General features: G+C 44.6%; 1 protein-coding gene across 1 annotated transcript in view; it reads right to left on the bottom strand.

The window, feature by feature from the left end:
• CLGN (calmegin) overlaps window positions 1-23289 on the bottom strand; it is a 337930-nt gene that overhangs the window by 121346 nt on the left and 193295 nt on the right. The window contains exon 11 of the mRNA XM_086963258.1: window positions 14473-14688. Coding sequence (XP_086819384.1) covers window positions 14473-14688 — 216 coding nt within the window. The remainder of the gene's footprint in view (window positions 1-14472; window positions 14689-23289) is intronic.

The raw sequence follows: 23289 nt of genomic DNA, 5'->3' as shown, positions 1-23289 counted from the left end.
AATGACACTTTTTTAATTTATGTGTTGTTTTTGAAAATAGAAAAATTAATAGCTTTGTCAGTTGCAATGTCAATAGTTTTAACTTTCGCAAATGTGACACCTATAGCATTTGTAATGCAATGTGCGTTGTATTTACGTAACTTAGATGTATTGATATTACAAATAACAATGGCTTTTAATTTTGTAAATAATTAATACTTAAATAAAAGTTATTGTAATTTATAATGGCAATAGCTTAAACGTTTGTAAATAAATTTTGTGAAGATTATGTTCAGTGTATTTTATTGTGACGAAAATCCAAGAACATTGCATTTGCACCTACACACACATATGTGTTGTAGCACTGAGTGGTGTGAGGGTGAGGGGGTGTGAGGGTGAGGGTGAGTGGGTGTGTGAGTGTGTGAGGGTGAGTGAGGGGGTGTGAGGGTGAGAGTGTGTGAGGGTGAGGGTGTGAGGCTGAGTGAGGGTGAGAGGGTTGTGAGAAGGGGTGAGGATGAGGGGGTGAGTGAGGGTGTGAGGGTGAGGGGGTGTGAGAGTGGGTCCATTTTAGCACCTGCACCGTCAAAGCAGCATCAGACTGCAGCCAGCAGTCGGAACGGTTGGATCGTGCTTCCAGTGAACTAATTTCTTGAACAAACGACACAGCCCACGCATGTGAGAGAACCATTGGAACTACGTGATAGAAATGAACACATTTGTGGTAATTTTTTTTTACGCTTTCTTACTCAAACGTTTTATAAAAGCTTCCTGCAGACTTGAAACCACTGGAGCACTTGAATAAAATAGGACAGTTGAAGATATGTAATATCAAAACACTGGTAATGAACAGAGCCACGATTGAAAAAAGTAACTTTAAAGTTCATATAGCATTTAGAATATCTGATTCTGATTGTCAAAGCAAAAGGGAAGTGTCTGCAGGGACCCTCCAATATAGTTTACCTATACGATGTTCAATAACTGTCAGATCGTACAAGGAGTTGCTTGTAGACTGCCCGTTATTATGTGGAAAGACCTTAGCATGCTTGCTCCCTGATCACAAGCCGAGCAATCACGTATGTTTCCGTACATCTGTGTCGTCTTATTGCTATGTATCACTGCACAGAATAGAACGTGCCCTGGCAACATATCCATGTAACACTGTACTTCTGCATGGCATTTTTGGTGAGTGAAGACCGATCCGTGAGTGAGGTAGGGTGCAGTGAGTGTAGTGACTCTCTGGCATACAACAAAAGACCCCCCATATAATACAAATATTCACTGTCCTAGTAAAAGCCAATAAGCAATTACGAGCACCAACATATCCCAGTAATGGATACAGACATCGCACAAAGCTGTTTTGGAGAGTGACGGGGGAGGAGTCCTTTGCGGCAGAGGCAAGGAGTGTGGCAAATGGCCGGAGGGAAGCCGGATGGGGGCGGGAGAGCCTGGTGGGGGGGGCGGGAATGTGAGCGAGGAGCTCACGGAATACAAGCGAAAAGAAGAGCAAACAAAGCTGTTTTGGAGAGTGACGGGGGGAGGAGTCCTTTGCGGCAGAGGCAAGGAGTGTGGCAAATGGCCGGAGGGAAGCCGGATGGGTGCGGGAGAGCCTGGTGGGGGGGCGGGAATGTGAGCGAGGAGCTCACGGTGAGACTGTAGGCGTCACCAAGCTTTCTTCAAAAGGCTAACAGTGTGGGGGCGGGGTGTGTTGTTGACTACAAATTGTTGATTTAGGTGATGAGCCGTCTCTGTCTCAGCCGCCCTGAAATCCCGCCTTTAAAGTTGTGGTTTCCCTATTGAGGTGCATAGGCCCAAAGATAAGATCTGCCAGAGGCTGGATCCCGTGGCAGCGCGCGGGCTGAGGAGGGAAGGCGCGGAGGCGGGAAAGTGCTTGTCAGAGAGGGAAGTGAAAAGGGCGGGGTAGCGGTCAGAAAACGTAGCACGTAGAAAAGAGAGTAGCAGTAAAACACGTAAAGAAAATAATAGACGAAAGGAAAAATAAAATGATAGGATAAGATAGAAAAAGGTGTAGAGAAGATGAACAGTGTAAATCGCAAAGAGAGAAGACGGTGACCGAGGACAGGCGAAATAAACACGATAATAGGAGAGATGCGGCAGAGTGCAAATGGAGAGGGCATGAATGAAAGAACCGGAGAGAATAGACACACACAGCGATAACGAATAAATACAAGTTTACTAATCATGGCCCAGCTGTTAATTGAAACCATACACGATTAAAGTAATATATATCAAATCAAAGTAATGGATAAAAGCAGAAAATAAGTGATAATCGTAATTTGGGATAAAGAGGACACAGGAAGGTATAACCAGTCTGTTGTGGGGGTCGGGGGTTCGTTAAACCGAGGTTGCCATGCTACGCTTGTTTTGGGGGACGGGATAGCGATGGCTGGTCTTATTTTTTGATGTACTTATAATGAGGTGGATTGAGTCCGTGGCGGGAGCATGGTAATTTCTTAGCTGGGGTTGTTAAGGGTAGTGGGTAGAAGCTGCCACTCGTTTCTTTTTGAGAATTGGGTGTCCTTTTGCTCTGCACTGGGGACACTGGCCTACAGTGTGGGAGAGGTCTCCGCGTCGGTTTAACTGCAAGGGCTCAGACTGCTGTATGGAGGATGGGAGCCCCCCGCCCTTGTCGGTGGGGATCCCTCTGGACACAGGTGTCCGGGTTTAAGCCGCCCTCCCAGCTGTCTGCCTGCCCAGACTGTCCTTGCAGCCCTGAGGAATGTGCCCTCAGTGTGGGAATCCGGCTCCGGCCCCAGGCGGCAGCCGCAGCGCAGGCTCCGATCAATAGACATTCACACAAACTTCAGGGGGCAGCCCCAGGACACAAAGCGGCGTGTTTATCATCGCTTGTCGCAGACACGGCTCGCGGCTTTTACAGGGACGCTTGAAATCGGATTTTTTTTCTTCTTTTTTTTTACCCTCATTAGATGCTAGGATTGCTTGTCCTGTCTGAAATCATGCCCCTTAACAGCTGTTGCTGAACCTAGTAAACAAAGGGATCAAACTGTAAATTTCAGGATCCTTTTCGTTGTCCTTTGTGATTTTATTTTTGCATTTGATGACTCTTTTATTTTGGATCAGAATTTGAAGTGGAACAGTTTACCGCAAACTGTACATGCTTGTACATCGCTTAAAACGCACCTTGTCGGACTTTTAATTTGGTAACTCATGTAAACCTGAACTCAAATTATATTGCTATTTTGGTTCGGGAGTAAGAAGTTGATTGCGACAAATGATGTATCATTTAGATTTTAGTTATCTGGCAACGGCCTTGAATTTAATAAAGGAAGACTTTGCGCTGGAACCTGCTATACATTTTGATACTGCAATTTTGTGAACCGCGAAACAATATTTTCCAAATATTTGTATTTGTTGACTCATTTGTATGTGCACGTTTAGTTTGCAAAAGAAAACAACACGACCAGACTTTTTTTGGTCTACTTGTAGGTGTAATACAGTGATAAAATATATAGATAGTTCTGTAATATCGGAACGGCACGCTCCGTATTATTTCTTCTAATTTTTAATCGATCAGTAATACATACAGAGCAGCCTTTCTTTATACTGGTTTGGTGCCACATATAGGACTTGTAGGACTTTGTTGTAATCTGGTTGCGAAAGCGCGATGCGCTTGGAGAGAGGCCGGAGGGAAGCCGGATGGGGGCAGGAGAGCCTGGTGGGGGGGCGGGAATGCGAGGGAGGAGAAGTGTGGCAGGCGGAATGCCTGTGTGCGAAAGCGCGATGCGCTTGGAGAGAGGCCTGATAGGGGCGGGAGAAACTGAAAGTAATGCCTGTGTGCGAAAGCGCGATGCGCTTGGAGAGAGGCCGGATGGGGGCGGGAGAAACTGAAAGTACGAGTAGGAGGGAGGGAGGGAGGCTGATGCGCGTGCTTGTTTGGTCACGTGATTCGCGTGAACTTCAAGAAAACCGCAGCAAAAAGCCCTTGGTTTGACGAGGATTTTGAGGACATGAATTCTCGCTCCGCGCAATGCGCTTGCGCGCATTGATAGGTCGCGAGACCTAAAAACTGCACTTAATCTATGTTAGACTTGGCACCATTGACGTGGGTCTCCCATTTTTTTGCTGTTGCATTATGTATTTTTGCTGGTGTTAGATGCTTTGGGCACTGTGCCACTGCAGTCCAGTGCCACAGTGCAAGTGTTCCCTATTGTAAATTGATGTATTAATAAGTGGTTCCATGTTTGGCTATTTGGTTTACTTATCAGACTCTAGTACAGTGCACTGAGTGTGCCCAGGGCGTGTAAATCGAAATGCTGCAGGTGGGCCTGCAGCACTGGTTGTGCAAAGTGTTGCATCTTAAGAACTCAACTTAACTAAGATAAATCTATCACCTTAAAGTAACAGTATTGTGTATTTTTGTCGTTTAATGGTCTTGTGGTAAATCTATATAAAAACCTTGTGTGGTGTCCATCTGTAGTGTGGTCACTGGGTTACTGTATGTGGTCACAAATGCTTTACACACTGCCTCTGATATAAGCCTGTCTGCTTGTGCCAAGCTACCATGGGGGGGAGCAGGAGATATTTAGGAGTGTAAATCCCTTATCCTGACTAGAGGCAAGGGTCCCTATTTGTCACAAGTACCTACCTGTGCCAACTAGAGACCCCCAGATCTAACAATCTACATGCACAAAAAGGCAAGACTGCAAGTAATAGGAGCATGCTTCATGGGAGGGGCCAAGACACAAAAAGGAGGGATATTTAAAGAACACAAAGGACACTCCAAGCAACAAATTAAAAGTGATAGGTGGGCTGTAAGACCATAGAGTAGATACAGCATGTCTTGAAGAGACAGCACATGCTCTGCCTAGGTGAGACCTAAAAATGGGACAGTATTTGTCCTCACAAAAAAATAGCTAAACATTAGAGGTTTTATGGTCAATTCAAATAAAGTGGGTATTCGATTTGGCATAGCCATTTATCATTTTTCTGGCTGTTCATACATCTTCCTTAACAACATTTAACTTCCTTTCACTTTGCCTTCCGGCTCCTTCCAGATAGATTGATATGGTATGGACCACAATCTACTTATATGAAAAGTTACCCAGATCTCGATTTTAGGTCTGACATATTATGGTTGTCTTTCAGGTCACTCATATTTTATAGGTTTAGACTGCAGAATTACCACTCAGGCTAAAGAGAGTATACCTGCTCAGCAAGGAAAAACAGAAGAAAACTGTTAGAACTGGCTATTTCTGGTAGGCTAAGGCTGACGCCAAAGCCAGGCAGAAACCACCATTCTAGTCAGGGCAAGGGAGTCACACGCCAAGATAACCCCTGCTCACCCCCTGGTAGCTTGGCACGAGCAGTAAGGCTAAACTCGGAGGCAATGTGTAAAGCATTTGCGCCAGCACACAACAGCAACAACATCCTAGGCACACCACAAAAGGAACTCCGCATAAGGTTATTATAAAATAACTTTTGTATTGTAAAAACACATCAGATAGTATCACACAATATACATGGTGCCAACTGGCACGGGCAATATTCACAAGGGATTATGTACAGGACAGGGCCACATGGGCCACTGTCAGAATCAACACTTTTAGAAATTAGGATAAGTATAGCACAAAATAACAGTTATAAATCACATCCAGTAACCACTGGGAACAGGTAAGTACGACCTACGCAACCCTAAACACCTTAGGAGAATGTCACGCAGGGGACCAGGACCTTACTAGGACCACCTGTACTAAAAAGAACAACCACCTAAGTATCACACAGCATTTAGGGGTATAAGCACAACACATTACACATGATGCATGAAAACACATTCAGCGGTGTGGTAAAGGAAAACACATGATGCCTAAAAACATTCAGAGGTGTACGGACAACCACCTAAGTATCACACAGCGTTTAGGGGTCTAGAAAAGAACACGTTACCCATGATGCATGAAACACATTCAGAGGAGTAGTAAAGGGAAACACATGATGCCCAAGAACATTCAGAGGTGTAAGACAAGGGAAACACATGATGCATAAACCTACACATTCAGCGGTGTTCAGAACAAAGCACATGATGCAATAAAACACATTCAGAGGTGCAGCGCAAGAAGACACATGATGCATACAAACATTCAGAGGTGCCAGAACATAACTCAATAGCGCAAAAACACATAGGCCACCACTTATGGCAGTCCCTAGGCCAACTGGCCTTGTTGGGGCTAGAACGCCCTGTGTCTCAATGTCAGGGCCTAAACGGTGCAGCTGCTAATTAATTGCTGGGCAGCTGGGATAACAAGCAAACTAGGGCATGGGCTCTCACCTAGCCCTTGAACAGTACTGCACCAAACGGCAGGAGCCCCACAGGCTCTTGAACCAATATGCCCCCAAGAACCTCCCTGGTTCATCTGCACCTGTATTATCAGGAAGTTCCTTAAAAAGGATCAGTCTCAAGTCCCTTGCTTCAGTATTAAAAATAATACTTTGGACTTATCTCAAATCAGCTCTTTAAAATGGGCAAGCTAAAATATGCCACTGATTTTGTCACCAATACTCAGCCCGCCAAGTAATGGTCCCCAAGCGCGGGATGCGCGCCTCACGAGATTCACTGGGGACTCCTTGATGCCAATCAGCGTGTCCTCGCGCCTCAGGCGCACCGCGCCGATCAGAGCACACTCGCTCTCAGCCCCGGCCGGTCCCCTCTGCTCTCCCGCCCGCTCTCGACAATCCAACGAGCGGCGGGGGAGTTGGTGCAGCACACCTCGGGGGACGACCGGCCAGGGATGCGGGACACACACTGGGGCTCCCTCGGCGAGGACGGGTCGAACGCTGTTGGCTCCTCGCTGGGGGGTTTTCTTCGGTCGCGGCTCTCTCGGCTCCTACAGCAGTCCCAAGGACAGGGACCAATCCGGTCGCGGCACTTCGAGCGAGCCTCCACATACGCCTGGGAGTCAGCCAATGGCAGTGCGGCTCCCGGGTCAGGCTTGCTATGACGCTCTTGCCGCCAACCAACTGCAACACGGCAACCACTGTGACGCTGCCGCGCACGGGCCAATCCCGTCGCGGCGTCATTGAGGGGGCTCGGCTCCTTCAGCCAATGGGAGCACGGCGGCTCCGATCTTCGCCGCAGCCACCTCCGGTCACGAACGGCCACTTCCCAGGGTATTCCTGGCCCCGGGCAGCGGCGGTGAACAGTGGCATGGTGATTTTTAGGGCACAGAAGACGGGCAGAGCGCTCGTGTGGGCACAAAAAGCCTTTTGGACAATAACTCCCGAAGGGGGAGCACAGCGAGTCTCCGGTCTGCTGCAAGATTGTGCCGATGAGCACACGAACCTCTTACACGGCCAGCAGTTTCAAATCACGTGCCCAGAAGGGAACAAGCACGATCTCCACAGCGTTTTTGGCAAAGCTTTAGGAACCTTTAACCCTGGGTTCCAAACAGGAGGCCAGCTCTTCTCAGGCCCTTGGAGATTCAGTTCAGGAGACACAGCACTCAGCAAAGTCTCTGTAGTTTCAAGCAGGCAGGGTCACAGCACACAGCAAAGTCCCTTTCTTCTCCTCAGCTTCCAGTTGGACAGCAGAACAGGTCAGCCCTTAGAGCACACAGCAAGGCAATCTTCCTTCAGTTCTCCAGCAGTCCTTCTTCCAGAAGAGGTTCCTCTTGATTGTAGAATCTGATTTTCTGTTGTCAGGGGTCCTTCTCTTATACCCCAAAAAGTCTTTGAAGTCCTTTGAAGTCTTTGTGCAAGTGGGCTCTGAGCCCGGTCTAAACCAGTTCTGGGTGTTACTGGAGCACTGGGGGTGTCCTGGCTTCCTTCTTTCCTTCAGTATCAGGGACAGGGCTGACAGTCGCCCAGCAGGGGGTGGAGCCAGCATTGTGGTCAGGCAGGCACATCCCTAGTCACTCCCAGGTGCTATCTCCTCCCACTTCCTTGGCAGCAGATGCAGCCTTTCATCCACGGGCTGACTCAGATAACCTCCAGGGGGCCCTGCAGCCCCTGTAACCCTCAAACCAGACAGTCAATCCACAAGCAGGCCCCGGCACACAGAGCCAGGCTCACCAGCCAATCACACGCCAGACACAAATTACACAAATATGCCAACTTCTAAAAGTGGCACTTCTAGACTAGACACAGTCATGCCGCATATATCATTACGCAGCATTCAATCTCACGAGTTCGTACATATCAAACTCGACCCTGCACTCCCCACACATCAGGAACTACCATGGGCATACATATTCCCCATTCATTCCTATGGGAGGGCAGGTCACTCACCACACATACACAGAGAGCTCAAGCACTTTACACTGTACCACAGTGAAAAAGTGCACAGAGGCCTAAAATCACCAACACTAGGTTCCAGAAATAGGCTAGGAAAAAGCAAAAAGTCTCGGGGTGAACCTGCCCAAAGGGCCGAGTCCAACAAAAACCTTCCACCTTTCTTGGAGTTTCTTAACCACATTTCAAAATCTATTGTTGTCCAGCTTGTGCCTGGGATGACCAGCAGATGGTAGGGATAGCGACCTGATACTAGCTGTGACTGCTATATACAAAGGGTGGAAAAAAATGGCTTCTAGTTATAAGACGTTCCCACAAGGTGGTGGTCACAGGATACACAGTGGGTTCACTATATGTGAAAGCAGATCAGCCTATTCCATGAAAGCCCACCATAAATCAGTGGTGGCCATTTAATTACTGTTTTGACTATCAGACGCCAGGTGGGCCTACTTTATGACAGGCTTGCCTGCTCACCAGATACCCATGGGTAACCACCTCAAAACAGAGGTGCTAAGACTGACCGTAGGCTTCACACCAGAAATCGGGTGTAGCCACTCTTCCATTATGTCCCTCAAGATTTCTCACAAGAAGCCATGGATGAGCACTATGACTACTGTGGTCACATGAAAATTAAAAATATCTCAAACACTCACTGAGGAGTGTGCCTGACCTTGTGAGACAGCAAAACCTTTGCAGGATGCAGCTCTATGTTACCATGTTACTAGAAGCAGGTGTAGCTCCAGCACTCAGGGCAAGGCCGGTTCTGGGATTTTTGGGACCTTGGGCAGAAAGGGAAAACGTTTGAGGCCCACATAAGGTGACATGAGAGGAAGTGGCATTAATTGACCATTAAACCCCTGGCATCTTTAAGTGACTTTTTGACGAAAAGCTTCCTTGGTGTGGATATCAATAAAATGATAAAAACATAAATTATAACTCTAATTTAATAAGTGCTTATATTTTACCTTGTTTAAGTGGATATACATAATCAATCAATAATAATTTAGTTCGGTTTGAAAAACGAGAAAAGTGTACAGACAGAGGTAAAAGCCATTAAAATATGCCTGTACATGAACGTATGCCAATTCATAATAAAATTCAAATAACTGAAAAGTACCAGAAAAACAGTAACACTGGCCCTCATCACTAGCTGTCTGGATTATGGCAACGCACCATATGCAGACACCACCAGTGACTCACAAGAGGACTCCAGATGATGCAGAACACTGCAGCCAGACTGATCCTCAACTTGCCCAAAAGAACCCACATCTTCTAACACCTGAGAGACCTTCTCTGGCTCCCCATCCAGAAGAGATGCCATTCCAAACTTCTGAGCCACGTCTACAAAGCCCTCCATGACCAAGGACCTGCCTACATGAGCCACCACCTAAAATTCCACCAGCCACCCCCAGAAACGTCAGATCTGTGCACCACGCCCTTGCACAGACACCACGCATCTGCCGCAGTGGAGGAAGATCCTTCTACCACCTTGCCTCCAAGTCCTGGAACGCCATTCCCCTCCACCTTCGAACATCACCCTCTTTGGCAGACTTCAGGAAGGGACTCAAGACCTGGCTCTTTGATTGAGGCCTGGATATTCAACAGAGACCCTCACCCCAGTGCCTCATGGGTGATAAGTTGCACTATATAAGCACAGCTTGATTGATTAACAGAGTCAAAATTGCCTAGCCACCAGTTAACAGTGCCACTATGTTACACCTTCTTGAAGTTAACAGAGCCCATAACATTGTATGAGAGTACAGAAACCTACACAAGTAACAGAGCCTGAGATTGATTTGTCAGTTGTCCGTGAACATCTGCACTACTTTCCCTTTGAGAGAGAGGGAAGGAATGCCTTCAGTGTTAATCTGATTGCCTGGCACTTCTAAAGGGTGATAAGGAGACTGGACTCTGCTGGAGACCAGATGCCTCTGATCGCCACCTCTCTCAGGTGGCAACCCCAGGAGTGACACATCCAGCACCACCATAAGATCTGGTTGGGGAAGGGAGCTTGATCTGTCTCTGACCCAATCTTGGTTCATCAGCCACCACTGCAGTTGCTGTGCAGATTCCTTCAAGATCTGGATGTAGAAGTAAAGATTCTCCTGATGCTGTGCCCACTGAAACTTCAGGTCCGACTGCAGATCCCGCTTATGCCATCTGGTATGATCCACCAGCAGGATGTAGAAGGCCATGAGTCCCAGCTGCCTCAGAGTCATTCTCACCAAAATCCAGGATAGAGGCTGAAACATTGGTATCATAGCTCAAATATCCCAGACTCACTGCTTGGGAGGATAGGCCTGAAAAGGCACTGTGTCCAGAATCGCTCTGATGAAAGGAAACGTCTGAGATGGAGTCAGGTGTGACATCAGCACATTGATAGTGAACCCCAGGGAGTGCAGGAGGTCCACCATAGTCTGGAGGTGGAAAACAAGAGCCTGGGGTGAGCCCACCTTCAAAAGCCAGTCGTCCAGATAGGGGAAGACTGGTATTCCTGATCTGTGCAAATGAGCTGCAACCACCACCATCACTTTCGTGAACATCGGTGGGGCACTGGTAAGGCCAAAGGGGGGCACAGTGAACTGAAAGTGCTCATGGCCCACCGTGAACCGTAAGTAATGTCTGTGGGCAGGCAGGACAGGTATAAGGAAATAATTGTCCTGCAAGTCCAACGCTACCATCCAGTCTCTAGGGTCTGGGGCAGACAGGACCTGGGAAAAAATGAGAATTGCCATGCTGGATGAAGAAATCATCCTCTTCCCAAGATGGTCCAGCTCCCGTGATTCCTTATCGGGGGAGCAGAAGGGAATGTGCCTTTGGAAGATGAGGCTTGGACTACCAAGTTCTCAGGGGAAGAATATTGCATAAGAAATGCTGGCTCGCCCGGAGAGGGGTGATGGTGGCGGGCGATTGTCCTATCCACAGGAGCCCCTGTACTGGGCCTGGACCAAGTACCGAGAAGGACATCAGTGAGGGCTTCATTAAAAGGTAAAAGAGGCCCGGAGGTAGTAGCCGCAGGCGGAATGAAGCACATCTGTCAGGAGGTTAGTCCTGACTGCCACCGAAGGGAGCTCGAGGTCAAGGATCTCAGCTGCCCTTCTCACCACCACTGCGAAGGAGGCCCCCTCCTCCGTAGCCATGGTAGGGGCAGAAAGCAAGTCGGTGTCAAGGAAAGAGTCCAACCCACTCACCTCACCCAGTTCCTTCCAACAGTTCATGGGGTATTCAAGGTGGTCCCTTCTGGCATCGAAAGATGTAGATCAACGTTGGTCCAGCCTTGTTCACTTCGGGACGAGGATGGGGTCGACGCCGACCTGAGGCATGGTCGGTGTCGGGAACATTGGCGCCGGGATCGACTTCAGGGAAGGTCGAGTTGGGATGACCAATGTCAGCCTGGATCTGATAACGGATCCAAGGGGCCCTCCAGAACCGGAACCACTGGTGTCAAACGTCCAAGGGCCCCAACAGACTCAGCAGGGCCCGAAGGTGCACCAGTGGATCCAGACTGCCCAAATATGAGGTGCATGGCCTGAAAGAGGCTCCGGGGATGGAGACTTAGAGCAACAATGCTCTGTGGCCTGCGTCGGTCAGCCAACAGTTCTCGGCACCTTCCTCTCGACTGAGAACAGGAGTGATATTGGCACCGGGGCTCCAACAGCTTTCAGGACCACTCACACAAACTTTTTGGATTCATGGCCCGGCACTCAGAGCACGACTTCGGGTCGTGGTCGCACTCCAAGCACCAGAGGCACATAAGGTGCCGATTACAGGATCTGCAGGGCTTGAATCCGGTCATACGTTGGGACATTTTGATGCACCAGGAGTCCAAAACTCAGAAAAAAAACTTCAACAAAAGACAACAAAAGTTTAGCCAAAACATGGCTAAGGGGTAGCTCTCTCTGGTTCTGTGCTTAGGCTGGAATAAAGAAAGAACTGACGTCAGTGTGCCAGGGCGGTGTTTATGTAGGTTCCACAATGCCATTTCTGGTGCGTACGACACCGATGAAGCGGAGTCGACTGACGCCACCATCTTCAAATCATTTACAAAGTTATCATGCCCAGCACCCCTGCTTATTTTGCAGACAAGCTCACCATCTTGGCGGATCTCAATACATTTTCAGACAGAACACCATCAGATTGGTAAGTGGTATAAAAAAGAAAAAAATGACAGCAGGCCTTTTCAATCCATCCACCCAGGACCCTGAACAACATCCCTGTCGATACTGCCAATTCCAACACAGATCCAATACAGGAAAGAGTTGAAGACTCACCTTTTTAAAGAACAATACACTGCAATACATTAATCATTCACAACCCAGCATCCTCGCCTATTATTTACTGACTTTAAGATTGCCTTTGGCATGTACAGCACTAGGCTGCCTTTTAGCTAGGTTTGCACTATAGAAAAACCATATACATACATATATGCGCACATACCTCATCCATAAGACTTCTGTTCTTCAAATGTGGAGATTAAATACCAACACCCATAAACTATAATTCTACATTCTGCTCTCCCAATTGATATATTTCTTGTGGCCCACACCATAGAGGATTTGTGAGAGATGACTTTCTTCTAGCTAAGGGCCACGCTTCTGCTTGAGTATTTATATTACCACCTGGAGCAATAGATAAAAAAACTGAAACTTGATGCAATACTAACCACTATAGCCTTATATATGGTAACACTTCAATCCTTCAGTTTTCAATGAGGAACAGGTTCTTATTTGTCTCATTGTGTCATTTCAGTGGGACAGTGACTCATCAGATAGGTGAGAAATCTTCTTACCATTAATAGCTGTATTTGAGCAGATACATTACTTATATGCAACAAAGAAGATAATTTACAGTTGGTTTACAACACTTCTTCTAAATTTCTGCCCTGGTATAAACATTTTTTATACAATGTGGAATGGCACCATTCCCAATTTCGCAAGGAACAACAGCCCTATGTTTTTCATCAATTACAATTTTATGCAATTTAGGGGTAGATGTACGAAGCATTTTTGTGGTCGCAAACAGCCCGATTTGGACTGTTTGCTACTGCAAATATGCTTTTTGGAATGTACAAAGACCTAGTAACAATTCTGTAAGTTGTTATCAAATCGCAATTTGGGTTTTGTAATTCAGAATTTGGAAGGGACGTGTTGAGGGCGCCCCTTCCTAATACAGAATTGAAATGGTAGGTATGAATGTTTTGTGACTTTAATGCGGACACAAATCATTCACAATTTACCACCATTTGAGAAACGGATCACCCATTCGCAAATAAGAAGGGGTCCCCAAAGAACCCTTTCCCCTTTGGGAATTCTTGGCAAAATATTTTTTAAGAGTAGGCAGTTGTGGACAACTGCCTACTCTAAAAAAATAATAGTTCAAATGAATCTTTAACTTTTTTAAAAAAAAATGCAACCCTTTTTCTTTTAAGGAAAATTGGCAGCATTTACAAAAAAGATTGCTTTATTTAAAAGCAATCACAGACATGGAGGTCTGTTGACCCTAGCAAGCCACCATCCCTGTGATGGCAGCGAATCAAAGTGGGTTACAAAATTGTGACCTGCCTCATTAATATTAATGAGGTAGGTCTATTTGTGACCGACTACGGATTACTAATGAAACTCAAAAGAGTTTCATAAATCAGGAATAGCGATTTCCTAATTGTGATGCGCAAAAAAACGCAATTAGGAAACCGCTATTCCTAATTTTTGTGCACCTAGCCCTTAGTCCCCTAAATCTCAGATAGACCGGTAACTCTGGAGAAAATATTTGTAATTCTGAACCAGTGGCAGCACGCTAGCTGTATATATGAAGCAAAGTGTACTAAATACATATATGTAAAATGTATGGCTTACAGTAAACTTTGGCTGGCGGGAAATCCGTCCACATGTGTGGGGAAATTCTTATCTACACCATGTTGGCGATGAACATTTCATTTTTAGAGCACTCCAAAAGGGCTGAGGAGTTTTCTCCACACAGGCAACTGTACCCACAATTGGTGGAGGCATGTTGGCAGTTAAATACTCTGGCAAAAAAAATCTGAGATGTCATATCCTTCATGGTTGATTGATCTTTCACCAACAAATGTGGGCATTGGAAAATGTACAGTGTGGATGTAAAGTATTGAATGACACAATAATAACTATCTCCCCTGAGCTAATTTCAGCTTCATCTGAAAATAATCAATACCTCATCTTGGACCTTTGTGGCATCCAGGGCACTCCTTCCTTTGCTTACCTCATTGGCACTGGCCACCAGCCTCTTCAAGCCCCAGGTGTCAGCTGCCCATCGGTTTGCCACTTCTATTTCTGAACAGATGAGGAAATTATCGAAGTATATGTCAGAGGTCATGGACCACAGCTCTAGTCCGATAGCACTGAAAGGGGTCATCTCAAAAGGGTGTAGGTCTTCAAAGTAATATGGATTAGGAATGATTCTTGGTTTCCAAATCCCCTAAAAGAAAACATATTAGGACTGTTATAGCAAATATTTAGACAAACGTCTTACTTTCAAAATACACACTAATAGACTTTAGTCAAATGTCTTTGGACAAATAGACTCTGGGCAAATGTCACAACACTGAAATCATATGAAATTTAGCAATTCAGTTTTCAGTTTCAGTTTCAAAAGCTTTATTTAGTTTGTCGATAACAACCATATAAGCATATTATTAAAATACAAAAACTAATATTCACAGCCTACTTTAAACTCTCAAATATTTGCATAGCAGCATGGGTAACTTAAAAACAACATATGCAGTTTTATGATTCGTGCAAAGTCGCAAAAAGTGCCAAGTGCAATCGATTTTACATTACGTGCAAATTTCGCAAAAAAATACCATATACAATCAATTTACATTTTGTACAAATTTGCAAAAAAAGTGCAATGTGCCGCTGATACTGAATTAGATATTACAACCAGTACATGACAACCCAAGTTACTCATATAAGATGTTGTATATAAACCACGTATACATGACCTGTCTCCCAAAAAATTCGATAAATTGCTTACATGCTTTCTAGTATTTTAAATAATAGTATATAAATATGCATTCTCAAAAATTAATAGATTTCTTAGCAGCTATACATTTTAAAATATAGGATGCAGCATAAAAACACATGTCTGGACCTTCCAAAGAAGACAATAACTTCATGGCATTTTTAGTTGATCTTACATTATATTTTAAAAAGATAGGTTTCAGATAAAACTTCCTTAAAAAGGAATAAAATTTACAAAACATTAAAAAGTGACAACAACTTTGGTTGGATATATTATCACATGGTCATACAGAGGTAGACTTCTTTTCATAGTTGGAAAGGCCACAAGGTGGTGAACAATCCCTAACCTTAGTCGTGTCAGTACAAAGCGGTGGGAAATTCTAGTCACTTTGGTCAAATATACCTGAAAGCCATTTTTAAGATTTAGCTGCTGATAAAATACGTGAGTGTATTGTTCCCCAATTGTTCACTCACGGACATCCCTTTTGTATGCTAGAAAGGTTGTTTTTAGCTCGTTCTTAGCAATTAAGGATGCGTACTCGGGCTCTACCTGAATGGTACAATTAAACAGAAGACTATACCAATGATGGATAAAGCTTAACCAGGGAATACGAAAACAGTGATTCAACTTCAAACAATCTTTAATGATTGATTGGGTAAATAGCATTCCTTCGTTAGACCAAATAGATCTCTACAATAACAGCGGGCGTAGAGCAGCTAGGTCCGAAATATATTTGATTCCCACTTCTTGGTGTATGAATTCCGTAGAAGCCGATTTTGGCACGCTCAACAAACGTTTGAGGAAGGTGTTTTCATCTTGCTGAAGTGACTTGTCATGGCAGTGTCCCCAAACTCCTGCCCCATAAAGTGCAGAAGACACACACCTGGCATTGTAGATAGTCACCAAAATTTTACTCGGCGATCCCCCAATTTTGCAGAAAATCTAAAAATGCTATTAGTATTCCAACCCATCTTATAACGCACATTTTCATGTTCACATGTCCACTTCCCATTACCAGCAAATGTTATACCCAGGTAACAAAACGATTTGACCGATTGCATTTTAGAGTTCTCTATATAGAAAGACCTAGTTGATTTAACATTTTTCCCACATGTCATAGCAAATGTTTTGGACTTATTAATTAAAAGTTTTCTTTCGTTAATAAACAATATAAAATTATTAATAAGCCACTGGAGACCGATCGGATTGCGTGAAAATAAAACGGCATCATCTGCATATAAGAAAATAGGTACAACATTGCCATCTATCAATGGAGCATCCGCAGGTATCTGTCTTAGTGTTGCGTCAACTTGGTTAATAAATAATGAAAACAATAATGGGGCTAAGACGTAACCCTGTCGGATGCCTCTTTTTACGTTAAAAAAAGGGGTGCATTCCCCCATCGACCCGTAGCGTACTCTACTTGATAGCCTCTCATAAACTCTTGCTAAAAAATATACAATCTCCTTTGGGGCAACAGAGTCAAGTAATGTAGACCACAAAATTGAGTGGTCTACAAGATCATATGCACTACTCAAGTCGGCTAAACATAAAAACATGTTACCCCTTTAGCTAATGTGTATTTACTAATCAAAAGATCAAGGTTGACACACTGTTCCAAAGTTCCTAATCCCTTTCTGAACACGCATTGTGCTTGTTAGAGGATATTACTGTCTGGGGCCCAAGTTTCAAGTCTTCTTAGCAAAATCCTGCTCATAACCTTCACAGACAAATCCAACAATGATATTGGATGATAATTGCATGCTTCTGATTTTGAGCCTTTTTTGAATAATGGTATAATTAGTGACTGGCCCCAAGATGATGGAAATTGGCCCACTACAGCAGCATTAAAAATCCTAGCTAAAATCGGGCCCCATAAGTTCATTTAGCTTTTGTACAAGTCGATCAGTACCCCGTCTGGGCCTGGGGCTTTGCCCCCCTTACTGTTGACTAACCCTTCGTGCACCTCTTCGACATTTATTAACAAAGGTATTATAGGCCACATAGAATCATTGATTGGCAGTGAACCTAAAACATCCCTATCTGGATTAAAAATATTTGTAAAATGTTCGACCCAGGCATTACAATTTACATGCAAAGTTAATTCTGGAACACAATCGTCCTTTAAAAAAGGACAGTTTGTCTCCCAAAACAGTTTACTATTATTAGTAGCTGCTGCTATGTTGAGTTGATCCCATGCTTCAGCTTGAAGTTTTCTTTTCCTAGCCTTAATAGCTAGCTTATAACTAAAACGTAATTCTTGGATATGGGCTGTATTTTGAGGCTTAATACCAAGGGCCTGTTTCAATCTATATAGAGCTTGAGTACAGTTATGGTCAAACCATCCAACATGCTCCTGTTTTTTTGCTCTATGGCTCTTGGTTAATAGACCTTCTATTGTATTATTTATCTTTCAAAAACTGGAAAGCAATAAATTTGAATTAGCCTCGTCGCCAAGGCAATAATCTGTTTCCCTTCTACAATTTGTTACCACATCCCTTTGTATCTTTGGTGGGTCAACGCCAGACCATTTTATCCTCATGCCGTTTGGTCTTATAGGGGCAATGTTGGAAATACAATCAACATTTTTGGGTGATTTATTCACCCAGCATAGCAGTGATATGGAAATACTATTGTGATCACTTTCGACCTGTTCTGTAATCCACAAATTTGAGTAATTACATGCGATCAATATATGATCAATATTGGTTCCGGCATTCCTACCAGTAAAGTTTGGGCATTTAATATTTCCCCTAGACATAGTGCAGCTTAATAGTTCAAGATCGAGTTTTGCTATTAGTGTGTTTAAGGCTGTACCGTATTCACAATGGGGGAAGTGCATATGGTCATCGTTGTCATCGACGTTGTGGCCCTTCCTAAATCCACATATCTTGGTTTGTGCCAACGGACATGCCTGGATGTTAAAATCACCAACCCAAAGGATGGATACCTTACTGGTCGATTCCATCACCCTTTCAATTTCTTTTTCCAGTGTATAGACAACAGACCCCCATCTATTATCAAACATGTTGTTGTAATAGTTGACTAAAACCAAATCTTTGCCCTTAAAAAAGTGAAGCCTCATCACTTGGCTATACATATCAACTGCTATACAACTTTTAATTTTACATACATTCAATTTATTAGAGCAAGAATCAAAAGGCCCCCCTTTGCTCTACCTGCCACAGAATCGGCAGCGGGTAGCCAATGCGAGGTATAGCCCTCTATAAAGATCGGTTCTCTGCACCAAGTTTCCTGCAAACAAATTATATAATAATTAGAGGTAATAAAGTCCCTCCAGAACGGCGTATCTTGTTTCTTTCTAAGGCCTGCAATTTTCCATGTTGTAGCCTTCATTTAGATTACCGTTTATAAACTTACATATAGGGGTACCTGGAATCTCCATAGGGGATATATCAGTTGTTTCCCCAGATACAGTTATGGGGATTTCTGTTAACTCCCTGAAAGTGTATCTTTTTTTTTCTCTTATAGTAGTTGTGGCCAATTCTGGATGGGGTTTCCTACATTCTTGCAACATTAAAGGAAAAGGTGACTTAACCGATAATTGATAAAAAGGGTAGTCTGCAGCTAATTCATCAACATCCATAAGTCAGTCATTATCTTCTAAGGAACTTAATGCTTGAAATCTATTATATATTGGGACAGTAATACAGGGTGGTGGCATTAGTGGTGGTAGCATTTTATTGAAGTTAGGGTTGTAGTTAGGGCTGTCATAATTGTTAGTCATCATCAAATGTCTATACAAATATCACAAAGGCAGGAGGGTTGTGTTATATTCCCAGTGTGATGGAGAGGGGGGACTCGCAAGGGTATTCCGTGCCCACCCTGGGGTCCTGAAATTAATAATTATGCAATCTCCCTCTTAACTTTTCTTGAGGGGACCGATCCATCCCACCCTTTGAGTTAGCAAAATCTGGTTTGCCCCAGCCATTGGAAAGCCACAATTGTTAGTTAGCCAATATATAGTTTTATTCTTATGCATATCATGGTTTTCCGTCTGGTCTTTCCGTAATTTAGGCACGGTAACAAGGACCGCTACGTAGGCACCACATTCTGGTGGTAAATTGATAGATGTAGGTGTCTTGTTTGTAATGGAGGACATTGGATCTGAATAACCTAATTTAGTGGCATCTTTTGCTGGATGCTGCTGGCCCCTGGGGTTCATTTCTTCCTTTGATTCATACCAGGGTTGGGATTAGCAGTTGACATTCCTCTAGTTGATATAAAGGATTCCTTTAGTTTTCCCCTGGGGCCTGGATTTTCCATAGGTGGTCTCCCCAGATGGTGATTATTTGTTTTGGGTACAATTGAAGTACTATTGCTAATAGGGTCCAATGTAATAACCTCGCTATTTACATCTACCCTTGAACTACCTTATTGTGTCCTTGCATTAACTTTATCAAGGATTCCACTCAGCTTGTGGGCTTCCTTGGCTACGTTATCTAAACTATCATGAAATGGCCTAAGCAGCTCGATTAGCTTATCAGAAATGGCTTCTAAAGTTAATGTACCATGGGCGATATCTATACCTTGTTTATTGCTTGTGATTCCTGAACCCTCGTGTAATAATTATTTTGTCTTTCTCAGCCTTTGTGTTTCCCTGACCTGTTATTTTCTTTGTCCCTGACCTGTTATTTTCTTTTTACATCCCTTTGTTTTTATTGGGGAGGAGGGGGAGAATTGGCCATTATAGATAGAGTAAGTGTATTGAAATACAAGAGTGATCATCATTATTGTTAGTCGCATTAACAGCTATACCGATTTCATCTTCTAAAGTGACACCTGACCTAGATATACTCTGGCTATATTCACTGGCCAAAATACACTCTTGGCTAACCTGGTCTCCACAAGTAAAACGGAACCCCCTAGATAGACGCCTCTCAGTGCGATCAATTTCCTCAGATAAGGCACTGACTGCTTTTTCTAAATATGAATCTATCGCAGTACAAGGTTTTTCCATCAAGGCTTTTATGGCTCGTCTTCTGGCAATGTTGTAATTAATTGTGAGAAATGGACGTTGCTCAATCCTCAGTATAGTAACTTGACTTGTAGCCCAAGGTGATAGGAACCCAAATCAACAATAATACAATTTGGCAACCTTTCCCCAACAATACAACTTAGTACAACCAGCACCTGTGGCGTCCTGGCGCGTCCGGACATGGTGGTGTGGTGCGCGCCGCGTAGGACACTGGGCAATGCACTCCGCTGACTCGTGGCGGTGGCGGCTCCCCCAGAACCCCCGGCAAGCAGCGATGGCAGTTACAACAATCCGGCAGTTACGGGCTTATCAATTCATGCCGTGGCGTCCCTGCGACCCAAAAAAGTTTTATAGAGCTCCCACTCCGGCTGGAGCTCATGCTTCCTTATGAGCGCCTCCTGTGGCGTCCTGGCGTGTCTCTGACGCGGTGGCGGTGCACGCCGCGAAGGACACTGGGCAATGCAGTCCGCTGACTCGTGGAGGTGGCGGCTCCCCCAGAACCCCCGGCAAGCAGCAATGGCAGTTTCAACAATCCGACAGGTACGGGCTTATCAATTCATGCCGTGGCGTGGCTGCGACCAAAAAAAGTTTTATAGAGCTCCTGCTCCTGCTGGGGCTCGTGCTTCCTTATGAGCACCTCCTTTGGCATACTGGTGCGTCTCTGACGTGGTGGCGTGGTACGTGCCGCAAAGGACACTGGGCAAAGCAGTCCACTAACTCGTGGCGTTGGCATCTCCCCCAGAACCCCCGGCAAGCAGCGATTGCAGTTTCAACAATCCGGCAGGTATGGGCTTATCAGTTCATGCCGTGGTGTGGCTGCAACCCAAAAAAGTTTTATAGAGCTTCCGCTCCTGCTGGGGCTCGTGCTTCCTTATGAGCGCCTCCTGTGGCGTCCTGGCGCGTCTCTGACGCAGTGGCGTGGTGCGCTCCACGAAGGACACTGGGCAATTCAATGCAGTCCACTGACTCGTTGCGGTGGCGGGTCCCCCAGAACCCCCGGCAAGCAGCGATGGCAGTTTCAACAATCCGGCAGGTACGGGCTTATCAATTCATGCTGTGGCGTGGCTGTGACCAAAAAGAGTTTTATAGAGTTCCTTAGCAATTCATATTTCTACATCTTGTGAATCTATTGAAGTTTATAGTTCTGTGCTTATTTGAGATGCTTTAAATGTTTATGTTGATTGGCCAAAATGTAGCTGAAGTGACCTCACACACTGCTGAACACGCAATGATTACATAGGGTTGTCTACTGTCTTAGCCGTGGTCCCTCAACTGACCTACTCAGCCATCTATAGGAAGGGCAAAGAATAGAAGCTATTGAAGGTAAAGAGGGATCACAGAGCTTTGTTTACTTTTTTCTCCTGGCAAAGCCTTCATGAAGCCTTACACCCGGAGTAGTAAATGTAGAGGAGGATTTGGGGTTCCCAAAGTGAAAGTCAAAGGGAGCCATCCCAAGTTGACTTCCATGGTTTGCATATTCAGAATCAAATAACAGATGTGATTCTCGTCAATTAACGTAGACCAAGATATCTATCCATCCATGAAGTTTCAAACTTGTGCTCAACTTTGAAAAAAGCACTGCCATGTGTGAAAGGGCACTCAATATTCAGATTTACTGAGTGTTTAATGAATGAAAACAAGAACCCAACTAGTTAAATTGTCATTGTGTATGAAGAAGAAGGCATAGTAATTAAACCTCAGCTAGGGTGGATAGTTAGTATGCCATATTTGTGAATAGTAGTTTGCACACTTTTGAACCCTGATCCAAAAAAATATATCATAATATTTTGACATGGACCATTTTGAAACTATATGTGATGCAGATGCAAATTTGTATATATGTGTGTGGTTGTCTTTGTTTGCATTGAGTTGTGCCGATTAATTGTGCAAGGTTTCGTGTTTTTTTTTCCAATTTTGTTTCTGTTATTGATTTCTCTTTAATACTTGGAGTACATCTTTTTGTTTTTTTGGGTACAGATTTTTGGTCTGTTCTCACTGTCGAAAAACGTTTAACATCTGCTGTATTAACTGTTCTTGTTCTCCTGTATATACAATATGTGGGATGGAAACACCAAGGGCCATATTACCAAGATGTGCGTTAAAAAACGCACATCTCACAATTCCCTATCGCCAACTATCGCTGGATTTAATCGCTGTGTTAGCGCGTCATTAGTAAACGCGTAACACGTAGGCGATATTAAATCTGGCGATAGCCGGGGCGATAGAGAAGATTAGCGTGTGAAAACAAGCGTTGTTGTCACGCGCTAATGTGTGCCTTGATAATATGGGGGGGGTGAATTCAGCTGTATGATCCACACCCCCATGTTATCAATGCCTAACACCTGATCAGAGCAGGTGTCGGGAGACCTGCGATAAACGAGTTTATCGCAGGTCTCCTTCTCCCAACGCCTGCCTTGGTAATAGGGTGTTACCACCTCCAACCACATTTTACATGTGGTTGGACGTGGGAACGCCCACTTTGCATGTTATTAGCGATGTTTCTCGCTGACATGCAAAGTGGGCTTGAGGCAGGCGTTAGCATGCCCTTGTTAATAGGGCGCTAGAACACAGCTTTCCAAACTTTTCATGTTGGTGACACGCCATTCTGGAAAATAAAATTTCGGGACACGGTAACGCGAGCGAACGCAGCAAGCGAGCCCAAACCACACAAGGCGCTTGCCAATGCCGAGCCTCCTGAGTTTGCCAATGCTTGTTTCAATGGCATTCAATCAAGATAGCATATTTACAAATCCAAAACTTGCTTAAGAAGAAATTAATCTACAAAATGTACTTCAGTGCATCTATCTGTAGTAAACGTGATAGTGTTTCAGTTGATTTCATTATAGATTATGCTCACCAAATCCTAGATTTTAATCACATGACTAGTTTGGGCACCCAGTCGGAATCTGCTGTGCCCAGAGCACACAATTAACGCCAACTAGCTGCAATCTGTGCAGACAATTAACGCCAGGTAGATGCAGCCTGTGCACACAATTAACTTTAGCTAGCTGTAGTCTGTGCATAAAATTAACTTCAGCTAGCTACAATCTGTGCAC

The sequence above is a fragment of the Lissotriton vulgaris genome, chromosome 3_1 (assembly GCF_964263255.1).
Source record: "Lissotriton vulgaris chromosome 3_1, aLisVul1.2, whole genome shotgun sequence".
NCBI lineage: Eukaryota > Metazoa > Chordata > Amphibia > Caudata > Salamandridae > Lissotriton > Lissotriton vulgaris.
This window is presented reverse-complemented; position numbering and strand designations above follow the sequence as displayed.